This window comes from Triticum urartu, chromosome 2 (genome assembly GCF_003073215.2).
Source record: "Triticum urartu cultivar G1812 chromosome 2, Tu2.1, whole genome shotgun sequence".
Taxonomy (NCBI): domain Eukaryota; kingdom Viridiplantae; phylum Streptophyta; class Magnoliopsida; order Poales; family Poaceae; genus Triticum; species Triticum urartu.
The window spans coordinates 268,714,248-268,740,963 of NC_053023.1; the positions used below are offsets into that span (position 1 = coordinate 268,714,248).

A 26,716-nucleotide genomic window follows, 5' to 3' on the forward strand; every position below is an offset into this window, starting at 1 on the left:
AATTTAATGCACCTATATACTTGGTAAAGGGTGGAAGGCTCGGCCTTATGCCTCGTGTTTTGTTCCACTCTTGCCGCCCTAGTTTCCGTCATACCACTATTATGTTCCTTGATTTTGCGTTCCTTACACGGTTGGGTTATAATGGGAACCCCTTGAAGGTTCGCCTTGAATAAAACTCCTCCAGCAAGGCCCAACCTTGGTTTTACCATTTGCCACCTAGCCTTTTTCCCTTGGGTTCCGCAGACTCAAGGGTCATCTTTATTTAAACCCCCCGGGCCAGTGCTCCTCCAAGTGTTTGTCCAAACTAGAGCCCCTTGCAGCGCCACCTCGGGGAAACTCGAGGGTTGGTTTTAGTTGTACGGATTGCTTATCCGGTGTGCCCTGAGAACGAGATATGTGCAGCTCCTATCGGGATTTGTCGGCATATTCGGGTGGCTTTGCTGGTCTTGTTTTACCATTCTCGAAATGTCTTGTAACCGGGATTCCGAGTCTGATCGGGCCGTCCTGGGAGAAGGAATATCCTTCGTTGACCGTGAGAGGTTGCGATGGGCTAAGTTCAGAAACCCCTGCAGGGATTTGATCTTTCGAAAGCCGTGCCCGCGGTTATGGACAGATGGGAATTTGTTAATGTCTGGTTGTAGAAAATCTGAAACTTAACTTAATTAAAATGATTCAACCGCGTGTGTAGCCGTGATGGTCTCTTTTTGGCGAAGTCCATGAAGAGAACATGGTCTCGTGTTATGCTTGAACGTAAGTAGTTCTAGGATCACTTCTTGATCATAGATTCTCAACCGTGCTTTGGCCTTCTCTCCTCGCTCTCATTTGCGTAAGTTAGCCACCATATATGCTAGTGCTTGCTGCAGCTCCACCTCATGCCTTTTACCTACCCATAAGCTTAAATAGTCTTGATCGCGAGGGTGTGAGATTGCTGAGTCCCCATGACTCACAGATTACTTCCAAAACCAGATGCAGGTGCCGATGATAGCGTTCCAGGGGATGCGACTGAACTCAAGTGGGAGTTCGATGAGGACTCAGGACGTTACTACGTTTCCTTTCCAGACGATCAGTAGTGGAGCCCAGTTGGGGCGATCGGGGAACTTATGCATTTCGGGTTGTCTTTATTTTGGTTCTGTAGTCGGACCTTGATTGTATGTGGATGATATAATGCTATATTTATGTATTGTGTGAAGTGGCGATTGTAAGCCAACTCTTTGTCTCTATCTTGTTTAGTACATGGGTTGTGTAAATATTACCCATCTTGCGACATGCCTACAATGCGGTTATGCCTCTAAGTCGTGCTCCGACACATGGGAGATATAGCCACATCGTGGGTGTTACAGGCCAGCGTCCTATCATCCTACTCTTGTGCATAGTAGTCCTTGTGGACGATTTGCATGTAGACGTTCATGACTACGTTGATGGTGTCTTGCTGCACCAGGCGCTGCGCGGCGAGTGCGACCTTGAGGTGGACATTCTCTAGCACGACGGTGGGCAGTCGTAGGTCCACTAGTGCGTCGAAGAGGTTATCACCATAGAGGCCGTTGAGGGTGGTAGGCATCGCAGAGCCTGGGCGCGTGGGCTGGAGGCGTACGTCAAGGTCCTCTGCGAGCTTCTTGACAATGGTGAACTTGTCGAGGAAGCCGACGAGCACCTCGTCGAACAAGGAGACGAACCTGCCGTCCAAGACGCCTCTCGCCCTGGCTGCCTCAAGCACGACCTGGAGACGTTTCTCGGTGCCGGGCCACGAGCCGTCATCAAGGACCATCTGGCACAGCCGGCTGATGCTCGCGCTCATCGCCTCCATGGGTCTATCTTCTAGTCAACTGATCTTGCGATTGGGAGTGATCACTCTTGCCCTTGGTTTGGGTGCGTAGGTGCGTTGGATTTCGTAGATTGGACTAGCGGGGAGCCTTTATATGAGAAGTGCAGACTGCATTGCATTCACGTGTGTGTTGACATCTACTCCTCGGCCCTCCCTCCGTGTCGGGCAGTATAGTCATCTCAACGGGACCAACTTGGGGAAAACGACAGAACTTTGATGTTTACTGGTTTATTGGTCCCCTTTGCATTTTGCACCAAGTTTTCACCTTTGATTTAACTAATAAAATGTTAATGCATGTAACAAAAAAATAATATCATTGGAAACTATGTGCAAATACGAATCCAATGATACAATTTTTGGTGACATGCGTAATTATTATTTTAATTAAATCTATGGTCAAAGTTTGGCACAAAATACTAAGGGGACCAATAAACCAGGACGGAGGTAGGAGTAGTATTTTGTAATTAATGTCATTTCATAAAGAGAATTGAGCACTGCATGTTGAGCTAAGTACTCTCAAGCCATTGAATGCATATAAACCCCACCTCTCCTATTGAGTGAGCTCTTTTTTCATGCCAAAAAACAGGGCACAAGGTGAGTAGTTAATGCACCGCGCGTAAAAGTTTTTGGATTATTTGGTTTTTGTAAAGTGACTAATGCACCAGTATGGAGGGAGTACAAATAGTAGTCTTTGATTGCGATTTTTTGTTGGTAGCTTACCAAGCTGACCGCTCGGTGAGTACAATAGTAGTCTAATTGATGAGACTTCATATTTGAGCCATCTACCGGAAGGGAGAGTGTATAATATCATCGGGAAATACGTTAAAAACCAAATAAAATAATATCCATGTATTTATTTATAGAGGGAGTAGTATTTTTTTGTGACATGTATTACTAGATATTGCTAGTCAAATACTAAATCCAAATGGACGTGGTAGTACTACTAAATCGAGACCGTGGTGCTAGACTAGTAGTAGTACCAATGTAGTAGTAGTTTACTACCCGTTGGTCAAATTATTACGCATTGCTCCTCATAGTGAAGTGACAAGACCCTATGCCGAAGATGACACCTTAGTGTAGGCGCCGCGTTCGGCATACCAAAGTCAGCCTCCCCGTGTGCAGTCACTATCATCATGGCTGTAGAGCTAGCCTTCTTAGAACTAGCCGTGTTCGACATAATTTCCCGTGCGTTGCCACGAGTATCTCTACTCTTTTCTTATACAATTAAGCTGCCCGTACATTGCACGGAACACCAAGATTGGGTGTGGACGGCGCTGGCAGCAGCCATCGCGCCAGATTGTTCCATGGCCTTCTAGATGTGGTGGGGAAGAGATAAGGCTGATTGTGAGAGACACGGAGTTGTTCAGAAATAGGGAACAAGTGCGGGAATCTTTTTGCAAAATTGTAGCAGTTTGTTTTGTATGCGTCAGATCTAGATCCGACGGCTATGTGAAAGATGGCAGTCAGACCATCATCACCAACTCAAAGGTTTTTATAGGATTAGTAAATAGCAATAGAGAAACTCTTATAAAAAACTGAGTTGGTGATGATGGTGATGGGGAACATAGCATGCATTTTCAAAAAAACTCCTACAATCACGCAAGATCTATCAAGGAGATGCATAGCAACGCGAGGTGGGTAGCATGTCCACGTACCCGCATAGACCGAAAGCGGAAGCATTAGGTTAACGCGGTTGATGTAGTCCAACGTCTTCACGATCCAGCCGATCAAGTACGGAACGTACGGCACCTCCGACTTCAGCACACATTCCGCTCGATGACGTCCCTCGAACTCTTGATCTAGCAGAGGGTAGAGGGAGAGTTCTGTCAGCACGACAGCGTGGTGACGGTGATGGTGATGTGATGCGTGCAGGGCTTCGCCTAAGCACTACGACGCTATGACCGGAGCAGTAAACTGTGGAGGGGGGCACCGCACATGGCTAAGAGAATAATTGATGTCCTATGGGGTGCCCCCTGCCCCCGTATATAAAGGAGGGGCGGAGGAGGCTGGCCACCAAGGCGCGCGCCATGGGGGGAGTCCTACTAGGACTCTACTCCTAGTAGGATTCGCGCACCTATTTCCTTTCATACCTGAGGGGAAAAGGAAGGAGTGGGAGAGGGAGGGGAAATGGGGGTGCCGACCCCTCCCCTAGTCTAATTCACACTGCCATTGGGGGGCGCGCGGCCACCCCTTGCGGCCCTCATTTTCTCCACTAAGGCCCATGTAGGTCCAATACTTCCCCGGGGGATTCCAGTAACTCCTCGGTACTCTGGTAAAATACCCGAACCACTCAAAACCATTCTGATGTCCGAATACTACCTTGCAATATATGAATCTTTACCTCTCGACCATTTCGAGACTCCTCATCATGTCTGTGATCTCTTCCAGGACTCCGAACGAACTTCGGTCACCAAAACACATAACTCATAATACAAATCGTCATTGAACATTAAGCATGAGGACCCTACGGGTTCAGGAACTGTGTAGACATGACCGAGACACATCTCTGGTCAATAACCAATAGCGGAACCTAGATGCTCATATTGGTTCCTACATATCTATGAAGATCTTATCGGTCAAACCGCAATAAGAACATACGTTATTCCCTTTGTCATCGGTATGTTACTTGCCCGAGATTCGAACATCGGTATCATCATACCTAGTTCAATCTCGTTTCCGGCACATCTCTTTACTCGTTCCATAATACATCATCCCGCAACTAACTCATTAGTCACATTGCTTGCAAGGCTTATAGTGATGTGCATTACCGAGAGGGCCCAGAGATACCTCTTCGATACTCGTAGTGACAAATCCTAATCTTGATCTATGCCAAGCCAACAAACACCTTCGGAGACACCTGTAGAGCATCTTTATAATGAACCAGTTATGTTGTGACATTTTATAGCACACAAGGTGTTCCTCCGGTATTCGGGAGTTGCATAATGTCATAGTTAGAGGAATATGTATATGTCATGAAGAAAGCAATACCAATAAAACTTAACGATCATTATGCTAAGCTAATGGATGGGTCTTGTCCATCACATCATTCTCTAATGATGTGATCATGTTCATCAAAAGATAACACATGTAGAGGCATACTAGGGACATTCTATTTTGTCTATGTATTCACACATGTACTAAGTTTCTGGTTAATACAATTCTAGCATGAATAAGAAACATTTATCATGATATAAGGAAATTTAAATAACAACTTTATTATTGCTTCTAGGGCATATTTCCTTCAGTCTCCCACTAGCACTAGAATCAATAATCTAGATTACATAGTAATGATTCTAGCACCAATGGAGTCTTGGTGTTGATCATGTTTTGCTTGTGGAAGAGGCTTAGTCATTGGGTCTGCAACATTCAGATCCATATGTATCTTGCAAATCTCTATGTCTCCCTCATTGACTTAATTGTAGATGGAATTGAAGCGTCTCTTGATGTGTTTGGTTCTCTTGTGAAATCTGGATTCCATCGCTAAGGAAATTGCTCCATTATTCTCAAAAAAGATTTTCATTGGACCCAATGCACTAGGTATTACACCTAGATCGGATATGAACTCCTTCATTCGCTGCTTCCGAAGCAGCTATGTACTTCGCTTCACACGTAGAACCCGCCACGATGCTCTACGTGGAACTGCACCAACTTACAGCTCCACCATTCAATATAAATACGTATCCGGTTTGTGACTCCTAGTCATCCAGATCAATGTCAAAGCTTGCATGGATGTAACCATTTACGACAAGCTCTTTGTCACCTCCATAAACAAGAAACATATCCTTTGTCCTTTTTAGATATTTCAGGATGTTCTTGACCGCTGTCCAGTGACTCCTTGATTACTTTGGTACCTCCCTACTAAACTTATAGCAAGGCACACATCAGGTCTGGTACACAGCATTGCATACATGATAGAACCTATGGCTGAGGCATAGGGAATGACTTTCATTTTCTCTCTATCTTCTGCAGTGGTTGGGCATTGAGTCTGACTCAACTTCACACCTTGTAACACAGGCAAGAACCCTTTCTTTGACTGATCCATTTTGAACTTCTTCAAAACTCTATCAAGGTATGTGTTTTGTGAAAGTCCAATTAAGCGTCTTGATCTATCTCTGTAGATCTTGATGCCCAATATATAAGTAGCTTCACCGAGGTCTTTCATTGAAAATTTCTTATTCAAGTATCGTTTTATGCTATCTAGAAACTCTATATTATTTCCAATCAACAATATGTCATCCACATATAATATTAGAAATGCTACAGAGTTCCATCTCACTTTCTTGTAAATACAGGCTTCTCCAAAGGTTTGTATAAAAGCATATGCTCTGATCACACTATCAAAGCATATATTCCAACTCTGAGAGGCTTGCACCAGTCCATAAATGGATCACTGGAGCTCGCACACTTTGTTAGCACCTTTAGGATCGACGAAACCTTCTAGTTGCATCATATACGACTCTTCTTTAAGAAATCCATTAAGGAATGCAGTTTTGACATCCATTTGCCAAATTTCATAATCATAAAATGCGACAATTGCTAACATGATTTGGACAGACTTAAGCATCGCTACGGGTGAGAAGGTCTCATCATAGTCAACTCCTTGAACTTGTCGAAAACCTTTCACAACAAGCCGAGCTTTGTAGACAGTAACATTACCGTCAGCGTCAGTCTTCTTCTTGAAGATCCATTTATTCTCTATGGCTTGTCGATCATCGGACAAGTCAACCAAAGTCCACACTTTGTTCTCATACATGGATCCCATCTCAAATTTCATGGCCTCATGCCATTTCACGGAATCTTGGCTCATCATCGCTTCCTCGTAGTTCATCGGTTCGTCATGGTTTAGTAACATGACTTCTAGAATAGGATTACCGTACCACTTTGGTGCGAAACATACTCTGGTTGACCAATGAGGTTTGGTAGTAACTTGATCAGAATTTTCATGATCATCATCATTAAGGTCCTCACTAATTGGTGTAGGCATCATAGGAACTGATTCTGTGATGAACCACTTTCCAATTCGGGAGAAGGTACAACTACCTCATCAAGTTCTACTTTCCTCCCACTCACTTCTTTTGAGAGAAACTCATTCTCTAGAAAGGATCCATTCTTAGCAAAGAATATCTTGCCTTCGGATCTGTGATAGAAGGTGTACCCAACAATTTCCTTTGGGTATCCTATGAAGACACATTTCTCCGATTTGGGTTGGAGCTTATCAGGTTGAAACTTTTTCACATAAGCATCTGTAACACCCACGATGCAGCTATATCTCCCACGTGTCGGAGCACGACTTAGAGGCATAACCGCATTGTACGCATGTCGCAAGAGAGGTAATCTTTACACATCCCATGTACTGAATAAGAAAGGGATAAAGAGTTGGCTTAGAATCGCCACTTCACACAATACATAAATATAGCATTACATCATCCAGAATACAATCAAGGTCCGACTACAGAACCAAAATAAAAGAAGACCACCCCTAATGCTAGATCCCCGATCGCCCCGACTAGGCTCCACTACTGATCGACTGGAAAACGAAACAACACAACAAACACGATCTTCATTGAGCTCCTCCTTGAGCTTGGATACGTCACCTCCACGGTTATCATCGGCACCTGCAACTGTTTGAAGTAATCTGTGAGTCACGGGGACTCTGCAATCTCACACCCTCGCGATCAAGACTATTTAAGCTTATGGGTAGGAAAAGGTAGTGAGGTGGAGCTGCAGCAGGCACTAAGCATATATGGTGGCTAACTTATGCAAATAAGAGCGAGAAGAGAAGCAAAGCACGGTCGTTAACTAGAAATGATCAAGAAGTGATCCTGAAACTACTTACGTTCAAACATAACTCCAAAGCCGTGTTCACTTCCCGGACTCCGCCGAAAAGAGACCATCACGGCTACACACGTTGTTGATTCGTTTTAATTAAGTTAAGTGACAGGTTTTCTACAACCAGATATTAACAAATTCCCATCTGCCCATAACCGCGGGCACGGCTTTCGAAAGTTCAAACCGTGCAGGGGTGTCCCAACTTAGCCCATCACAAGGTCTCACGGTCAACGAAGGATATTCCTTCTCCCAGGAAGACCCAATCAGACTCAGAACCCCGGTTACAAGACATTTCGACAATGGTAAAACAAGACCAGCAAAGCCGCCCGAATGTGTCGACAAATCCCGATAGGAGCTGCACATATCTCGTTCTTAGGGCACACCGGATGAGCAATCCGTACAACTAAAACCAACCCTCAAGTTTCCCCGAGGTGGCGCTGCAAGGGGCTCTAGTTTGGACCAACACTCAGAGGAGCACTGGCCCGGGGAGGTTAAAATAAAGATGACCCTCGGGAGCGCGACTCCCAAGGGAAAAGTAGGTGGTGGTGAGGCAAATGGTAAAACCACGGTTGGGCCTTGCTGGAGGAGTTTTATTCATAGAAAACTGTCGAGGGGTTCCCATTATAACCCAACCGCGTAAGGAACACAAAATCAAGGAACATAACACCGGTTTGACGGAAACTAGGGCGGCAGGAGTGTAACAAAACACCAGGCATAAGGCCGAGCCTTCCACCCTTTACCAAGTATATAGATGCATTAATTAACATAAAAGATATTGTGATATCCCAACAAAATCCATGTTCCAAACATGGAACAAACTTCATCTTCACCAGCAACTAACAACGCTATAAGAGGGGCTGAGCAAAGCGGTAACATAGCCAAACAACGGTTTGCTAGGACAAGGTGGGTTAGAGACTTGACATGGCAATATGGGAGGCATGATATAGCAAGTGGTAGTTATCATGGCAAAGTAATAGATCAAGCAACTAGCAAGCAAAGATAGAAGTTATATTGAGGTTATGGTCATCTTGCCTGAAATCCCGCAAGGAAGAAGAACGAGTCCATGAAGAAGAAAAACATACGTAGTCGAACGGATCCTCACAAACGCGACGTTGTCGGAACTAACCCGAAGAGGCAACACCGGAAAGAAGCAAACAACATAGTAAACAACCACCACATAAGCATGACATGATGCACAACCAAGTATGATGCATGTCCGGATTAATGAGGCATGGCATGGCAAAGTGCACAAGCAATTCTACAAATTAAGTGGAGATCAATATGCAATGAGTTGCATATTGAAGAAACAACACAACAAGTTATTTAGTTCGATCTCGTTTGTGTACTCAACAATATTCAATGTTGTTTAGCATGGCAAGGGGTGAAGCAAAACAAAACTACCTATCTAGGCAAGTGTAAATGAGGCCGGAAACAACGAATAGCAATTCTGGTAAATCCCCATATGCATATTTTAGATTTGGTGTTGTTCTGCCCTAAACCCAATTTTAGAGTTGTTAAATATACAAGATGAGTGCACCATGTTAAACTAGGAATTTTTCTACCCCATTTACATATAAAGCTTATTAGAAACCGAGCTACGGTTATTTAATTATGAAATAAACCATTTAAGCATGGCATAGGAGCAAATTTAACCAAACGGCATTTTAAACATTTCAAACATAGATGAAAGTTGGATATTATGAATCTAGACAAAATTCTAAGCAAGTTCATATATAAATCATTTTAAACCGATGCACGGTTATTAAGTTATTATATGCATGAAGTTTAGGTACCTTTCTGTAAAAACTGCAGTCTCGGGATTAATTGCTAAAACACAGACAAGGAAAAAAACACACTGGGCCGAAATTGTTGGGCATAGGATAGTATGCATTGCACAGGGTGGGGGGGTAATGGTGGCTTCTCACGTTGGGCCAATGGGCCGAAGGGGAAGCAGAGCGGTGGGTCGGCGGATCTGGGAGGCTGCTAGCGATGCTAGGCCTAGAGCCCACTAGCGGTCGCTCGTGGAGGAGGCGCAGTCCACGCGCGTGGTCAGCGTTCGTCTTCTCCTTGACGAACAGGACGCGTACGAGGCAGGGGTCACGGGCACAGGGACTTGGCGCGACGGGGAGACCGGCGAGCGCGAATCCGGCAAGGACGCGGCTCGGGGCGAAGCAGAGGAAGCGGGTCCGGGCGGCGAGGTCCTCGCTCGGTTCCTTGAGGGCGTGGATGAGGACCACTGCGGGAGGCGAGATGTTGCAAGGCACTCCCGCGAGGAGCGGGCAGACGGTGGCAGAAACGGGGCGGCGGCTTCGATGGGGTTCGACGAGCCGGGGACGACCGGATCCGGCGAGGGGGCGTCGGAGGGGTCCCGATTTGGGGACGCGCTTGCTCTGGCGAGGGTGTTGCTTCTCCTGTGGTCACATTAGAGAGAGAGGGAGATGGGTGAGTCGGAGCGAGCTTGAGCGAAGAGAACGGAAAGGGAGCACGGGAGGAGCTGCGACGGGGTCGTCCTGCTGGAGGTTGGAGGCTGGCCGGGGTGGTTGGCCGCGCGAGAAGACGAGGACGGCGGGGTTCAGACCTGCATTGCAGGTGTGCTCGGGAGGACGGGGCCTCGAGTGCTCGCAGAAGAACGAGCAGAGGAGGGCGGCTGTGATGTGGATCGAGAGGATTGGCTCGGTCGCTGGTGGCAGGGGAGATCGAGCAGAAGGGGATCTGGGAGGATCCCGAGGTGGGGGTTTGAGTGTGGCGGCGGCGAGGAGGAATGATGGGACAACTATCCTGGATTTTAGGGTTGGACTGATACATATATAGCATGTGGATTTTTGGGTACGGGCTACCTCGTCCCTCCGATCGTAATCGGGCGGTCGAGAAAAAATATGTTAGGAAGTCCAATAAACAAAACGGAGACGTTTTGTAGATGTTAGGGGATGATCCGGACCCAACGGTGACGACTGTCCAGGTCGAGTCCGGGACAGCTTTCGGACGCGCGCACGAGGAGGGCCGCGGGCTGACGAGAGAGGTTAGGTTGGTCCTGGTAGTGGGTAGAGGACTGTGCAGAAGGCCTCAGGCTGAGAGAAGAGAGAGAGAGAGACCCATCAGCGGTTTCGGAGACCAAAACGTCCGACGAAAGACCGACTACTATTGCCGCTATAGATAATCGTTGGGGCGTCAAACGGACTCCGAATGCGATGAAACTTGGCAGGCGGCCTACCTACAACATAACAACACCGCATGCCAACTTTCAACCCATTCCGAGAACATTTTCCGGCCACTTATAGAATAATATCTCGGAAGTGCTGCGGGCGCGTGCAAGTGTGTCTAGGGTCAGAACGGACAACGGACTGAACTGGGGGAACCCGGACGAATGCAAGTTTCAAAAACATGCAGATACAATGCGGATGATGACATGGCAAGATGCAACACGAAAGCGAATGACATGGCAACGACGGCAAATAACTGGAAGACACCCGGCGCATCGGTCTCGGGGCGTCACAGCATCACAGCCCCAAACTTTAAGAAATGACAACTTAGGTTTCTTGCTAAACCATAGTTCACATGGTGTCATCTCAACGGATTTAGATGGTTCCCTATTTAACGTGAATGAAACCGTCTCTAAAGCATAACCTCAAAATGATAGTGGTCAATCGTTAAGAGACATCATAGATCGCACCATATCTAATAATGTACGGTTATGATGTTGGGACACACCATTACGCTGTTGTGTTCCAGGTGGCATGAGTTGTGAAACTATTCCACATTGTTTCAAATGAAGACCAAACTCGTAACTCAAATATTCACCTCCATGATCATATCGTAGAAACTTTATTTTCTTGTTATGATGATTTTCCACTTCACTCTGAAATTCTTTGAACTTTTCAAATGTTTCAGACTTATGTTTCATTAAGTAGATATACCCATATATGCTCATATCATTGGTGAAGGTCAGAAAATAACGATACCCGCCGCGAGTCTCAACACTCATCGGACCACATACATCAGTATATATTATTTCCAATAAGTCAGTGGCTCGCTCCATTGTTCTGGAGAACGGAGTCTTAGTCATCTTGCCCATGAGGCATGGTTCGCAAGCATCAAGTGATTCCAAAAGCCCATTAGCATGGAGTTTCTTCATGCGCTTTACACCAATATGACCTAAACGGCAGTGCCACAAATAAGTTGCACTATCATTATTAATTTTGCATCATTTGGCTTCAATATTATGAATATGTGTATCACTACGGTCGAGATTCAACAAAAGTAGACCACTCATCAAGGGTGCATGACCATAAAAGATATTACTCATATAAATAGAACAACAATTATTCTCTGATTTAAATGAATAACCGTCTCGCATCAAACAAGATCTAGATATAATGTTCATACTCAATGCTGGTACCAAATAACAATTATTCAGGTATAAAACTAATCCGGAAGGTAGATGTAGAGGTAGCATGCCGACGGTGATCACATCGACCTTGGAACTATTTCCGACTCGCATCGTCACCTCGTCCTCAGCCAATCTTCTTTTAATCCGTAGCCCCAGTTTGGAGTTGCAAATATGAGCAACAGAATCAGTATCAAATACCCAGGCGCTACTACGAGCATTAGTAAGGTACACATCAATAACATGTATATCAAATATACCTTTCACTTTCCATCCTTCTTATCCGCCAAATACTTGGGGCAGTTCCGCTTTCAGTGACCAGTCCCTTTCCGGTAGAAGCACTTAGTTTCAGGCTTAGGTCCAGACTTGGGCTTCTTCCCAGGAGTAGCAACTTGCTTGCTATTCTTCTTCAAGTTCTCCTTCTTCCCTTTGCCCTTTTTGTGAAACTAATGATCTTGTTAACCATCAACACTTGATGCTCCTTTTTGATTTCTACCTCCGCAGCTTTAAGCATCGCGAAGAGCTCGGGAATTGTGTTTTCCATCCCTTGCATGTTATAGTTCATCACGAAGCCTTCATAGCTTGGTGGCAGTGATTGAAGAACTCTGTCAATGACACTATCACCAGGAAGATTAACTCCCCGCTGAGTCAAGTGGTTATGGTACCCAAACATTTTGAGTATGTGTTCACTGACAGAACTGTTCTCCTCCATCTTGCAGCTATAGAACTTGTTGGAGACTTCATATCTCTCAACTCGGGCATTTGCTTGAAATATTAACTTCAACTCCTAGACATCTCATATGCTCATGACGTTCAAAATGGCTTTGAAGTCCCAATTCTAAGTCGTAAAACATGGCACACTATACTATCGAGTAGTCATTAGCTTTAGTCCGCCAGACGTTCATAATGTCCGGAGTTGCTGCTGCAGCGGGCCTTGCACCTAGTGGTGCTTGCAGGACGTAATTCTTCTATGCAGCAATGAGGATAATCCCCAAATTACGGACCCAGTCCATGTAGTTGCTACCATCATCTTTCAACTTAGCTTGCTCTTGGAACGCATTAAAATTCAAGGGAACGGTAACACAGGCCATTTATCTACAACAACATAGATATGCAAAAACTATTAGGACTAAGTTCATGATAAATTAAAGTTCAATTAATCATATTACTCCAGAACTCCCACTTACATAGACATCCCTCTAGTCATCCAAATTATCACGTGATCCATATCAACTAAACCATGTTCGATCATCATGTGAGATGGAGTAGTTTTCAATGGTGAACATCACTATGTTGATCAGATCTACTATATGAGTCACGTTCGACCTTTTGGTCTTAGTGTTCCAAGGCCATATCTGCATATGCTAGGCTCGTCAAGTTTAACCCGAGTATTTTGCACGTGCAAAACTGGCTTGCACCCGTTGTATGTGAACATAGAGCTTATCACACCCGATCATCATGTGGTGTCTCGGCACAACGAACAGTAGCAACGGTGCATACTCAGGGAGAACACTTATACCTTGAAATTTAGTGAGGGATCATCTTATAATTCTACCACCGAACTAAGAAAAATAAGATGCATAAAAGACAAACATCACATGCAATCAAAATATGTGACCTAATATGGACAACATCATCTTGTGCCTTCGATCTCCATCTCCAAAGCACCATCATGATCTCCATCGTCACCAGCATCACACCTTGATATTCATCGTAGCGTGGTTGTCGTCTCGTCAACTATTGCTTCTACGACTATCACTACCATTTAGTGATAAAGTAAAGCAATTACATGGCGATTGCATTTCATACAATAGGGCGACAACCATAAGGCTCCAGCCAGTTGCTGATAACTTCTACAAAACATGATTATCTCATACAGTAACTTATATCACATCATGGCTTGACCATATCACATCACAACATGCCCTGCAAAAACAAGTTAGACTTCTTCTACTTTGTGGTTGCAAGTTTTATGTGGCTTCTACGGGCTTCTAGCATGAACCATTCTTACCTACGCATCAAAACCACAACAATTTTTCGTCAAGTGTGTTATTTTAACCTTCAACAAGGACCGACCGTAGTCAAATTCAATTCAACTAAAGTTTGGAGAAACAGACACACGCCGGCCACCTGTGTGCAAAAGCTTGTTGGTAGAACCGGTCTCATGAATGTGGTCACGTAATGTTGGTTCGGGCCCCTTCATCCAACAATACCACCGAATCAATGTAAGACGTTGGTGGTAAGTACTATGACTATTATAGCCCACAACTCTTTGTACTATACTCGTGCATATCATCTACGCATAGACCTCGCTCGGATGCCACTGATGGGGAACGTAGCATGCAATTTCAAAAAAAATCTAACGATCACGCAAGATCTATCTAGGAGATGGATAGCAACGAGAGGGGGAGAGTGTGTCCACATACCCTCGTAGACCGAAAGTGGAAGCGTTAGGTTAACGCGGTTGATGTAGTCGAACGTCTTGGCGATCCAACTGATCAAGTACCATACGTATGACACTTCCGAGTTCAGCACATGTTCAGCTCGATGACGTACCTCGAACTCTTGATCCAGCAGAGGGTCGAGGGAGAGTTCCGTCAGCATGACAGCGTGGTGACAGTGATGGTGATGTGATCCGCACAGGGCTTCGCCTAAGCACTACGACGCTATGACCGGAGGAGTACATTGTGGAGGGGGCACCACACACAGCTAAGAGAACAATTGATGTGCTATGGGGAGCCCCCTGCCCCCGTATATAAAGGAGGGGAGGAGGAGGCCAGCCAGCAAGGGGGCTCCATGAGGGGAGTCCTACTAGGACTCTACTCCTAGGAAGGCCTAGGAGAGGGAGAGGGAAAGGGGGGCGCCACCCCCTCCCCTAGTCCAATTCGGACTGCCATGGTGGAGGGGCGCGCGGCCACCCCTTGCGGCCCTCCTCTCTCTCCACTAAGGACCATGTAGGCCCAATACTTCCCTGGGGTCTTCCGGCAACTCCTCGCTACTCCGGTAAAATACCCGAACCACTCGAAACCATTCCGATGTCCGAATACTACCTTACAATATATGAATCTTTACCTCTCGACCATTTCGAGACTCCTCGTCATATCCGCGATCTCATCCGGGACTCCAAACAAACTTCGGTCACCAAAACACATAACTCATAATACAAATCATCATCAAAAGTTAAGCGTCCGGACCCTACGAGTTCGAGAACTATGAAGACATGACCGAGACACATCGCCGGTCAATGACCAATAGCGGAACCTGGATGCTCATATTGGTTCCTACATAATCTACGAAGATATTTATTGGTCAAACCGCAATAACAACATACGTTATTCCCTTTGTCATCGATATGTTACTTGCCCGAGATTCGATCATTGGTATCTCCATACCTAGTTCAATCTCCTTTCCGGAAAGTCTCTTTACTTGTTCCATAATACATCATCCCACAACTAACTCATTAGTCACATTGCTTGCAAGGCTTATAGTGATGTGCATTACTGAGAGGGCCCAGAGATGCCTCTCCGATACTCGGAGTGACAAATCCTAATCTCGATCTATGCCAACCCAACAAACACCTTCGGAGACACCTGTAGAGCATCTTTATAATCACCCAGTTACGTTGTGATGTTTGATAGCACACAAGGTGTTCCTCAGGTATTCGGGAGTTGCATAATCTCATAGTCAGAAGAATATGCATAAGTCATGAAGAAAGCAAAAGCAATAAAACTTAACAATCATTATGCTAATGGATGGGTCTTGTCCACCACATCATTCTCTAATGATGTGATCCCGTTCATCAAATGACAACACATGCCTATGGTGAGGAAACTTAACCATCTTTGATTAACGAGCTAGTCAAGTAGAGGCATACTAGGGACACTCTATTTTTTCTATGTATTCACACATGTACTAAGTTTCCGGTTAATACAATTCTAGCAATAATAATAAACATGTATCATGATATAAGGAAATATAAATAACAACTTTATTATTGTATCTAGGGCATATTTCCTTCAGATGGTGTGCCTGCCATCCTATAATATATATACCGTCCGATCTATATCTGATGGATAGAAAACAAACTATGGTAATTTTGCAAAAAGATACCCGCACCCCTCTCCACATTTGCAGATAAGGCCTTCCCTCATTCATCTTCGTCTCCCACAAGATAAACAACTCGTATAAATGCATCTTGATGTTCCGTGCAACACATGGGCCTCTTGTTGGTAATAATAAATATTGTACTCAAGTAATGGGTATATTTTTGCCTCACCTATGCATGCGAACATTTATCGTAACATAGTACCTCATGCTGGATAGTCGTACTATTACCTGTTTCAAACTGATATTACAAATGCTAGGAGTAATGCTGCACCTACGAAGAGGGAATTATTAGGAAGTTTACGTAAGGACTTTCTTTACTTTAGGTGGATGCAGCATTATCGTACAAATTAAAATCCACCGCTGTGACAAGTCACTAATGGGCAAATAAATTTTTGAGTCTCTGGCGACTTGATGTTTCAAAAACAAATTCAATTTCTACGGAGACTTTGTCATTTAGGCTTAGAGGCTTGCAGTGATCAGCACGCCATTCATTGTTGCGCTAGAGAATGCCAAACCCCATTACCTTGAGCACACTTGCCTCGAGAACAAAGAACCTAGCCATCTTAATCTCAGATGTGCTACCTCGGTAGTTGATCAAATCAATTACTGTAAGATGGAGATCAAGGCCTTTGATGAGATTGTTATAGTGTACCACGTTTTTCACTTTCGGGTCTTCTTTTATCTACAAAAGAAGAGAACATATTAGAGCAGCTGGTTGTATAAGATTGTCGTGTCATCAAGAGGTACCAATATCATTCGCTCATACAATAGGGTTGGCTCTAAGGCTAGTGCTACTTTTTCACTCTCTCTTTATCTCTCTCTCTCTCTCTCTCTCTCTTTCTCTTTCCTCTCATTTACCTAGGAGCACATGAAGAGCTTGGGAATTTGTTGCCTTCCACTGTGTGGCCAATGCAATATTTCTCAAAAGTATGCCACATAATATGCATCGATGTCAAATCAAAAGATTTTGGCACCACTCTAGCGATGAGAGAGTTGGCACCGTTGTGCACAAAGACCCACATGTATAAAAAAATCAATCAAAACAACTACACCGACCTATCCCTCTCCCAAACAAGTGTTTTTATAGCCTCAGTCCTCTCCCTATCTCACACAAGTATTTTTTCATTGCGTGAGTTAATTTAGCACTGAAGCAAAGTAGGTGATCTAGTTTGGGGCACCAGGTGAGCAATGGAAGGGCATCGAAGCCAAATGCACCATAGATTTACCTAAGAAAACCCAATGCATGTCACCAAAAATTATACCATTTAAAATGTTGTTCAAATATGAATCCAACAATATAATTTTTAGTGACATGCATTAACATTTTTTCAGTTAAATCTATGATGAAATTTTGATACTACGATACACGAAGAGTAAACCAGGACAGAGGTAGTACTTGCTCTTAGGCTAACCATACAGTTACTAGTCTAAGTTACTTGCCATTATGACTAGCCTAGGCTAATAGTAGTACAACCAAAAAATGATGCATGTGATCACGTGAGAGAAAATACAAAAAACATTTATTTCGGTGCAGTGCGTAGATGCGGTTTTAAACACTGCACTTGTCATTGTAATTTGCGAAAATTGTGAAAGAATTGAGCTACATTGTGATTACCGTTTACTAATAGGAAATAAGTTTCACCTTGATGAGTAGCTTCTCCGTGCACGAAAAGCATGTAAGGAATCCAACAACTTGATCCAGATTGGGACGATAGAATTTATTGCCAAGATCTTCACTGTGCGCACAGACTGGGTCAAGCTTGTGAGAATCATTTTCTGGATAACAATCGTAAATAGATCAAGAAGAAGTTTAAAAATGTGAATTTCAATAAGATGGAGAAGAAGATGAGTGTTGTACCTGAACGATTACGAATCCAAGAAAGAGTTCGAAGAATTTGGCAGACGAGAATACCACCGTTGTCAATTTCGGCGCGTAAATGACCATGATTTTTGTTGGAACTTCTAGATTAGATACAAGAAATCTCTCAAGGAAAGGCGCATTCTCAATGACCATAACATGGAACAGCTGGAGTGATCTCTTCCCAATTGATGTCCTATTGCAGGGCCAGCAAGACACATAAATCCAACGGAGATTTGTCGAGGCGATGTGGAGGCTAATGAACCCATGGATCTGCCAAAGACGAAGGTACTTGAGTGTAGTAAAGCTGTGGAGCAGGTGCTCCATAGCCTTCTTTGAGATGCCAACGTCGAAGAGGTCAAGTTGCTTGAGTTGAGGGAGAAGAAGGCAGGTGCGACATTAATCTGGGGAAACTATCAGGAGCTAAAGCTGGCGCGGCACAGTATTGGCATGAGGCGAAGCGCGGACGGCGACAGAGAGCGACATCGTCCTGCTTCAAACCTGACCTCCTCGAGCTGATCTAGGGTGGGGGAAAAGAACCACTCGTCGAACTTGGCTTGGACCTTGCAGTTGGTACTGAACATGTGGATGTCAAGGCGTTTGGCTAGCCCAGGGTTCGATGAAAGGATCTTGGGGACTGTGGCCATGCGTTTGCAATCCCCATCACATAGGCAGTTGTCGACAGTGAGGTTGAGGGGGACGCAGTGCCAGAGGGGGCGCCACCTCCGGGAGAGTAGGGTGTCCGCACGGCAGGTTTGGTGCGGAGGAGGACGATGATGACGAGCAGCATGTCGGTGGGGAGGCTGCTGATGAAGTCCAAGCTCGCCGGACGCGGTTTTGGCTCGAGCTGCCTTGGCTTGTTGGCTGCCTCGCCGTCCATCTCAGCCGGCGGTGACGGCGGTGTACACGTGTTCTTGGTGTGTACTGTGTGTTAGGTCTGTGTCCTTGTGTGCATGACATCGGCAGTGGTGAAGTGTGCGCGAGTGCGTCCTTCACGTGGAACAAGTATACCCTCAATTTACTAGCGTGCGGGGGTGCTACCGCGAGTGGTTTCAACTTTGTTTACTTCACCGCATGTCAGATGGGCCTCAAGATTACTTAGTTTTACCCACTGCCACATGGGCCAGCACACGAAGATAGCGAACACGAGTGTGGACTGGTTGACCGGTGAACTAGACAATATAGAGAGCTAAACGCTAACAAAAGTGACCGTATAATCCCTTGGTATAGAGAGATCGAGTGAGAGGGGAGGCCCATGGGAGATAGTAGAGAGAGAAAGAGCTACTCCCTCCGTTCGATAATATAGTGCCTATATTTTTTAAGTCAAACTTTTGAAACTTTAACCAAGTCTATAAAGAAATTACTTATATCTACAATACCAAAGATAAATGATAGTATGAAGTAAGTACATATTGCGATGAATGTAATCATCGTTCCAGATGTAAATATTTTTCTCCACATATACCTGGTCAAACTTTTATGAGGTTTGACTGTTCAAAATATCCATATGTTTATGGACTTGAGAGAGTACCTAACTAGAGAGAGAGAGTGAAATAGAAAGAGTGAGTGAAAAAAGTTTGTCGTGTGTGAAAGAGACATGGACAACACATCATAAAGTAGAGAAAAAGTGTGTGTGTCTTATGCAAACATATCACACATGCATCTTCGGTAGAGGAAGCGATGTGAGGAGATAGTATGTAGTTGTTTGCAACCGAGAGAGAAAGAACCCTAGCACATGGCCAAGAGAGGTGTAACGCCCCGAGACCGATGTGCCAAGTGTCGTGCAGTTATTCGCTGTTGTTGCCTTGTCATTGCTTGCATGTCATGCATTTGCATATCATGTCATCATGTGCATTTCATTTGCATACATGTTCGTCTCATGCATCCGAGCCTTTTCCCCGTTGTTCATTTTGCATTCGGGCGCTTCGTTCTCCTCCGGTAGTCATTTCTACCTTTCTTTTGTGTGTGGGGATTAAACATTTCCGGATTGGACCGAGACTTGCCAAGCGGCCTTGGTTTACTACCGGTAGACCGCCTGTCAAGTTTCGTATCATTTGGACTTCGTTTGATACTCCAACGGTTAACCGAGGGACCGAAAAGGCCTCGTGTGTGTTGCAGCCCAACACCCTTCCAATTTGGCCCAAAACCCACCTAAGCCTTCTCCATCTTCTAGATCGTTCGATCATGATCGCGTGGCCGAAAACCGCACCTCATTTGGACTCTCCTAGCTCCCCCAATGCCTATTTAAAGGCCTCTCCCCGAAAATCCGGATCTTCCCCCGTCCTAACCCTAAAATCGTCTCCACGCCGGCCGGACACGTCCGTCCGGGCCGGACATCGCCGCCGCCCCAACCGGGAGCCGCCACGTGGCAGGACACCACCGCCGCCGCCCGAGGCCCGCGGAGCCCGGTCCGGGCCCCCGCGGCCCATCCCACCGCCGCCGCCGCACGGGGGCGCCCGCCCGCGGTCTCCTCCGCCGCGCCGCCTCCTCAGTTCCCCGCGCCACCGCCCGGAGTTGCACGCCGCCTGCCTGGCGTGCTCTTCCTCCGCCGCGCCCGGCCCGCGCCTCGCCGCCCGAGACGCCGCCCCTCCCCTCCGGCAACGCCCTCCGCCGCCATCGCCTTCCCCTCGCCCGGATCCGGCCGCCTCCGTCAACTCTGGCGGCCCGCGCAGCTACTCTGGCGAAGATCCGGTCGACCTCGGATTGCGTGCCACCGAAACCCTAGATCTGGTGGTTCCTTTTTTTTCTTCTAAGTCCCGAAATTCCAGATCCAAGTGCTCTTGTTCATAGCCTCGTAACTTTGCATCCGTAGCTCCGATTCATGCATATAGCATATCAAAATGTTCATCTCAGAGAGTACATCATTTCATTCCATTGCATCATTTTCATTTGAGTTCATCTTGATGCCCGAAATGCTGTTAGAAGAGGGCTACTTGAGATAATTGTCAGATCTGTTACTCCATTTAGGTTTTTTGTCATTTTTGCCATGATTATTGTGTGCATGCTATGCCCTGATGCTCTACATATGTTTTGTTAAGGGTTTGTCATCTTTCCAGAGGTGAAACCCATGTATTTTTGTGATGTGTGTGGTGACTAGCACAAGCTTGCAAAGTGGTGCACTTGCTAATTCTGATTTCAGGGACTTAGCATTTCCACTAAGTCCTTGAGCTGTTTATTTCATATTGCCATATGTTCATGTGGTTTCCTAGCGATCCGTGCCTCTTTTGAGGATGATCAGTAAGGATGTTTTGTTCATATTGTGGTGCTCTATCCATTAATATCTTTGTTTGCAATTATGGAGTACACTAGCTTGAGTCAATCGAGCTCTACTTTTGCTACTTTGTGAATCTGGGCAGATTGTCAACTTGTTTGCAATTTTGCCGATGATGTTGTAGTTGATCCGTGCTTGCTATGCTATTGTTCTTGCCATGTCTAGCTTGCATTTTGTGTGTTCTTGATGGATGTATGATTAGCTTATCATGACTTTCTCCGTATTGAGTGCATCGAGCTCGTAAACATGCCTACTTGATATCTGTTTTCAGCATGCTCCAGTTTTCACAAAGTCTGAGAACTGATTATGTTTTTGCCATGTTCGCATGCTTGCAATTGTATTTTCTGATCCCTTTTGGCTCAAGGTCACTAAGGGACTTTTTTAAGCTCTTTGAGTAGCTCCATGCCATGCTTTACTTTGCGATGTTCAGGTCCTGTAGCATGTAGTTTTGTTGCTCCGAAGAGTGCTATCTGATCTGAAATTCCAGACAAGTGTTGATTTCACTAAGTCTAAGATCTGTCTGCCATATGCATTTTTGCCATGCTTGTTTGAACCTGTTAATTGATGAATTGGCCGTAGCTCAGTGCTAGACTTTTGTTAAGAATCTTGTATGCATCCCTGCCATGTATTTTGTTGTCATGTTTGGGTGCTGTAGCATGTTCATCTCATTGCATTTAGATGGCTACTTGCTGTAAATCGCAGACCGGTGTCAATTTTGAATCGCTTGCCATTTCCAAACCATAACTCCGATTCCGGTTTTCTTTATATCGTTTTCAAGCGATTTCATCTCATCTTTCCAGTGGCACGCTTGGATTTCCATGTTGAGGCCAGGTTCATGCATTCCCCATCACATCTTGCATATGCATCCCGCATAGCATATCATCCTTGCATCATCTTGTTTGGTCCTTGCACATGGTTGATTGTGTCCTTGTTGCTTGTTTGTCTTCTTTGGGTAGAGCCAGGAGACGAGTTCGCTAACGAGGAGCCCGTTGAGTTTGCTTTCGAGGATCCAGTCAACTCTGACAACTGTGCAGGCAAGATGATCATACCCTCGAAATCACTACTATCTTTGATATGCTAGTTTGCTCGCTCTTTTGCTATGCCAATGCTACGATGCCTACCACTTGCTTTCAAGCCTCCCAAATTGCCATGTCAAACCTCTAACCCACCTTGTCCTAGCAAACCGTTGATTGGCTATGTTACCGCTTTGCTCAGCCCCTCTTATAGCGTTGCTAGCTGCAGGTTAAGATTGAAGACCGTTCCTTGTTGGAACATTTATTTACTTGTTGGGATATCATTATATTGCCATGTTATTTTAATGCATCTATATACTTGGTAAAGGGTGAAAGGCTCGGCCTCTCGCCTAGTGTTTTGTTCCACTCTTGTCGCCCTAGTTTCCGTCATATCGGTGTTATGTTCCCGGATTTTGCGTTCCTTACGCGGTTGGGTTATAATGGGAACCCCTTGATAGTTCGCCTTGATTAAAGCTTTTCCAGCAATGCCCAACCTTGGTTTTACCTTTTGCCACCTAGCCTCTTTTTCCCTTGGGTTTCCGGAGCCCGAGGGTCATCTTATTTTAAACCCCCCCGGGCCAGTGCTCCTCTGAGTGTTGGTCCACCTGTCAGCTGCCGGTGGCCACCAGGGGAAACTCTGGGCTGGCCTACCCGTACCTAAGACAATCTGAGTGTGCCCTGAGAAAGAGATATGTGCAGCTCCTATCGGGATTTGTCGGCACATTCGGGCGGTGTTGCTGGTCTTGTTTTAACCTGTCGAAGTGTCTTGAAGAACCGAGCTACCGAGTCTGATCGGAACGTCTTGGGAGGAGGTCTATTCCTTCGTTGACCGTGAGAGCTTGTGATGGGCTAAGATGGGACTCCCCTGTAGGGATTTGAACTTTTGAAAGCCGTGCCCGCGGTTATGGGCAGATGGGAATTTTTTAATGTCCAGTTGTAGATAACTTGAACCTTAACTTAATTAAAATGAATCAACTGAGTGTGTTACCGTGATGGCCTCTTCTCGGCGGAGTCCGGGAAGTGGACACGGTGTTGGAGTAATGTTTGCGCAGGTTGCTCTCTAGTTTCTCGCTCGTGCTTTGCCTCCTCTTCTCGCTCTCTTTTGCGAATAAGTTAGCCACCATACTTGCTAGTCGCTTGCTGCAGCTCCACATATTTTACCTTGCCTTACCTATAAGCTTAAATAGTCTTGATCGCGAAGGTGCGAGATTGCTGAGTCCCTGTGGCTCACAGATTACTATTACACCAGATGCAGGGCTTGATGATTCCGCTCCAGGAGACGCGCTCGAGCTCAAGTGGGAGTTCGACGAAGACCCTCAACGTTACTATGTTTCCTTTCCTGATGATCAGTAGTGGTGCCCAGTTGGGGGTGATCGGGACCGTGTCGCATGTTGGGTTCTCTTTTATTTTGGCGCCATAGTCGGGCCATGAGTGTTTGGATGATGTAATGTTATTTATGTTCTTGATTGGCGTGGTGAGTGTAAGCCAACTATGTTATCTCCCCTTTATGATTTATATTACATGGGATGTTGTGAAGATTGCCTAACTTGCAACTTATGCCTTTAATGCGATTATGTCTCTAAGTCGTGCCTCGACACGTGGGAGCTATAGTCGCATCGAGGGTGTTACAAGAGGTCTACTAAACAAGGGAGAGAGGTCAACTAAACAATGAGAGAGAAAATGCAGATATGGTGAGGAGAGAGTATATGTTTGTGATAGAGAGATCCACTGGAGATCGTGATGGGACTACATGGATTGGAGATCGAGTGACAAGGTGTGTGCGTGATAGAAGATACCCTAAGAGATATCGACATAGATGTATGGATGGAAGGAGAAAATACATGTGTTCCTGATGGCTAGTGAGAGATAGTCATACTTGGGGGGAGTGCGTGTGCCTATGATGGAGTGAGGCATTATGGTACTTAGGGGGTGTGTGTCACATAGATAGAGAACAAGGGCGGAGAGTGTTAGACGGGTCTATGTAGCGCGAGTGAGATATGTGTATGTGTGAACCAGTGAGATATAAAGTTTGATAGAGATAGAGGAGCCCCGATACGGTTGAGTGGTGCGTTAGATAGCTGAGAGGGGGAAAGAGATACTCCATCCGTTCAATAATGCAGTGCATATAATAGAAGTCAAACCTTGGAAACTTTGACCAGGTATACGCAAATATTATTTTTATCTACAATACCAAAGATACATCATACGAAACTACATCTCATGTTGAATCTAATGATATATGTTTTCTGTTCTAGATGTAAATGTTTTTCTCCACGTATATGGTCAAACTTTGTGATGCTTGACTTTTCAATAAATCTATATGCTATGGACCGAAGAGAGTGGCTAACTCGAGAGAGATCAAGTGTGTGTGAAGGAGAATGAGTGAGTGTGCAAAAAGAGCGTGTGTGTGTGTGAAAGAGAGAGGGACAACAAACAATAAAATAGAGAGTGTGTGTGTTTTCGTTTCTTATGCAAACATATCAGACATGCATCTCGGAGATAGAAATGCGAGGTGAGGAGATACATGAAGATAGCTAGTGCGTGATTGTTTGCAACGAAAAGAGACACCCCTATACCACATGTCCAGTAGAGGTAGGGCTGGGCATATAACCCAAAAACCGATGTACCAAACCAAAATAACCGGTACCGAAGCCGAATACACCGAAACCTAAAGATTCGGTAGTATGATCGGTTAGCAGATTTGGAAAACCGAATTTAGTTCGGTAATTTCGGGTTTTGACCTTGGTTAACCGAACTTACCTAACACCGACTAAAATATAGGCCCAGTCGGCCGGCCCACATGTCATCCCCAATCCCGTACAGCCGCACCCGCACTGCACGTGTGAGGCGGCGATACCGAAGCAGCGAGCTAGCCACCATCGGCTGATCTCTCCAATTACTTTCGCCGCCTCCTCGCTTCCCGCATGGTTTTGATTGGCAGATGCTTCACCTTCATGGCATTCCCAATGTCGAGCCCCGTCCTTTTACACCGTGACACCCACTGGATGGTGAGTCGATCATCGGAGAGGCGGGGACGAGGAGTTCCGAACCCTAGTCGACTAGCTGGAGAAGGATGCTAGCCGGCCGCGCTGGTCACGCCACCCACCGGCGGAACTACGGATCTACGCCCACAGGCCACAGCCACAGCCCATAGGACGATTCTGCAAGCCTACAAGCCTGCAATGTAAGCCCCCTGTTTCGATCTTGTGTTCATCTTTTTTCCCCATCTGAAATTCTGAAACTCCTATAGACCATAGTGCGTGTATTATTGCATCTGATGTCAGTCTAGTTAGAGAAAACATTCTTTTATTGAACTATTGATGAATACGTAGGCTAATTGCCGAACTATAGTATTGTCAACCTGCCGTTGATGAATATCATATTTCTGTCAACCTGCTTTGTACTATCCATTGCCAACCATCTGCTCTGTAATTTCGTCCAGCAAAGTATGCTGATGAATATGAGATTTTGTACTATTGATTGCCCACCATCTGCTTTGACTTGTTTGTATGAATACTTGTTGACAATGAAACTTGGTTTGACTGTAGATGTCGTCCGAGGTTCAAGAGATCATGGGGACAGACACTGTTGTGCCTTCTTCAGCTCTCATAGCAACTGGTGTAGTACCTATGGACGTCGAGAAGGCCATTGGCAGTGATCACGCTGTTGAGATGGTCCAAGCAGCAGGCGGGAAAGGAGGATGACAAACAGGGGACTGGGAAGGCAAAAGCTGTGAAGGGGGTGACAATGATAAGAAAGACACACGGAACCAGATGGCCTCAAGATCAGAGATGGGGAACAACTTTGAAAAGATCATGATCAATGGTGTTTCGCAGAAGGGAAAATGCAACTACTGCAAGAGTGATATCAACACCCATACTACAATTAATGGTACATCTGCTTTGCGCAAGAATTTTAATATTTGCAAGTGTAATCCTCATAGAAATATTGGTGATGATAAACAAGCAGTGTTGCAATATAATCAAGGTGATAGTGTTAGTACTTGGAAATATGATCCTGATGCTATTAGGGACGCTTTTGTGGAAATGATAATAGAGGATGAACTCACGTTTGCGTTTTGTGAAGAATCTGGGTTCAAGAAGTTTATGTCCGTAGCATGCCCATGTTTCCTAGTTCCATCTAGGAGAAGATGCACTAGGGACATTGTTGGCAAATATTTTGAAGAGAAGGCTAAACTGAAACTTTTCTTTAGAGAAAATTGTGAAAGAGTGTGTCTGACCACTGATTGTTGGACTTCTCAGCAAAAAGATAGCTACATGACTATTATTTCCAACTTCATTTGTAAGGACTGGAAACTTCATAAGAAAGTGATTGGGTTTTTCTACGTTAAGAGTCAGAAAGGAGATGATATTGGGAAACACTTGCATAAAACCTTGATCAATTGGGGGATAGAGAAGGTCATGACCATTGC

General features: G+C 45.3%; 1 protein-coding gene across 1 annotated transcript; it reads right to left on the reverse strand.

Moving 5' to 3' along the window:
• Positions 1-1,357: 1,357 nt before the first annotated feature.
• Positions 1,358-25,164, reverse strand: LOC125536168. The gene is made up of 5 exons (XM_048699330.1): positions 25,085-25,164; positions 10,153-10,429; positions 9,577-10,062; positions 8,730-8,772; positions 1,358-1,506 (listed from the first exon to the last, which is right to left on the reverse strand). Exons 1-5 carry the CDS (start codon positions 25,162-25,164, stop codon positions 1,358-1,360), a joined length of 1,035 nt encoding a protein of 344 aa, XP_048555287.1.
• Positions 25,165-26,716: the final 1,552 nt, after the last annotated feature.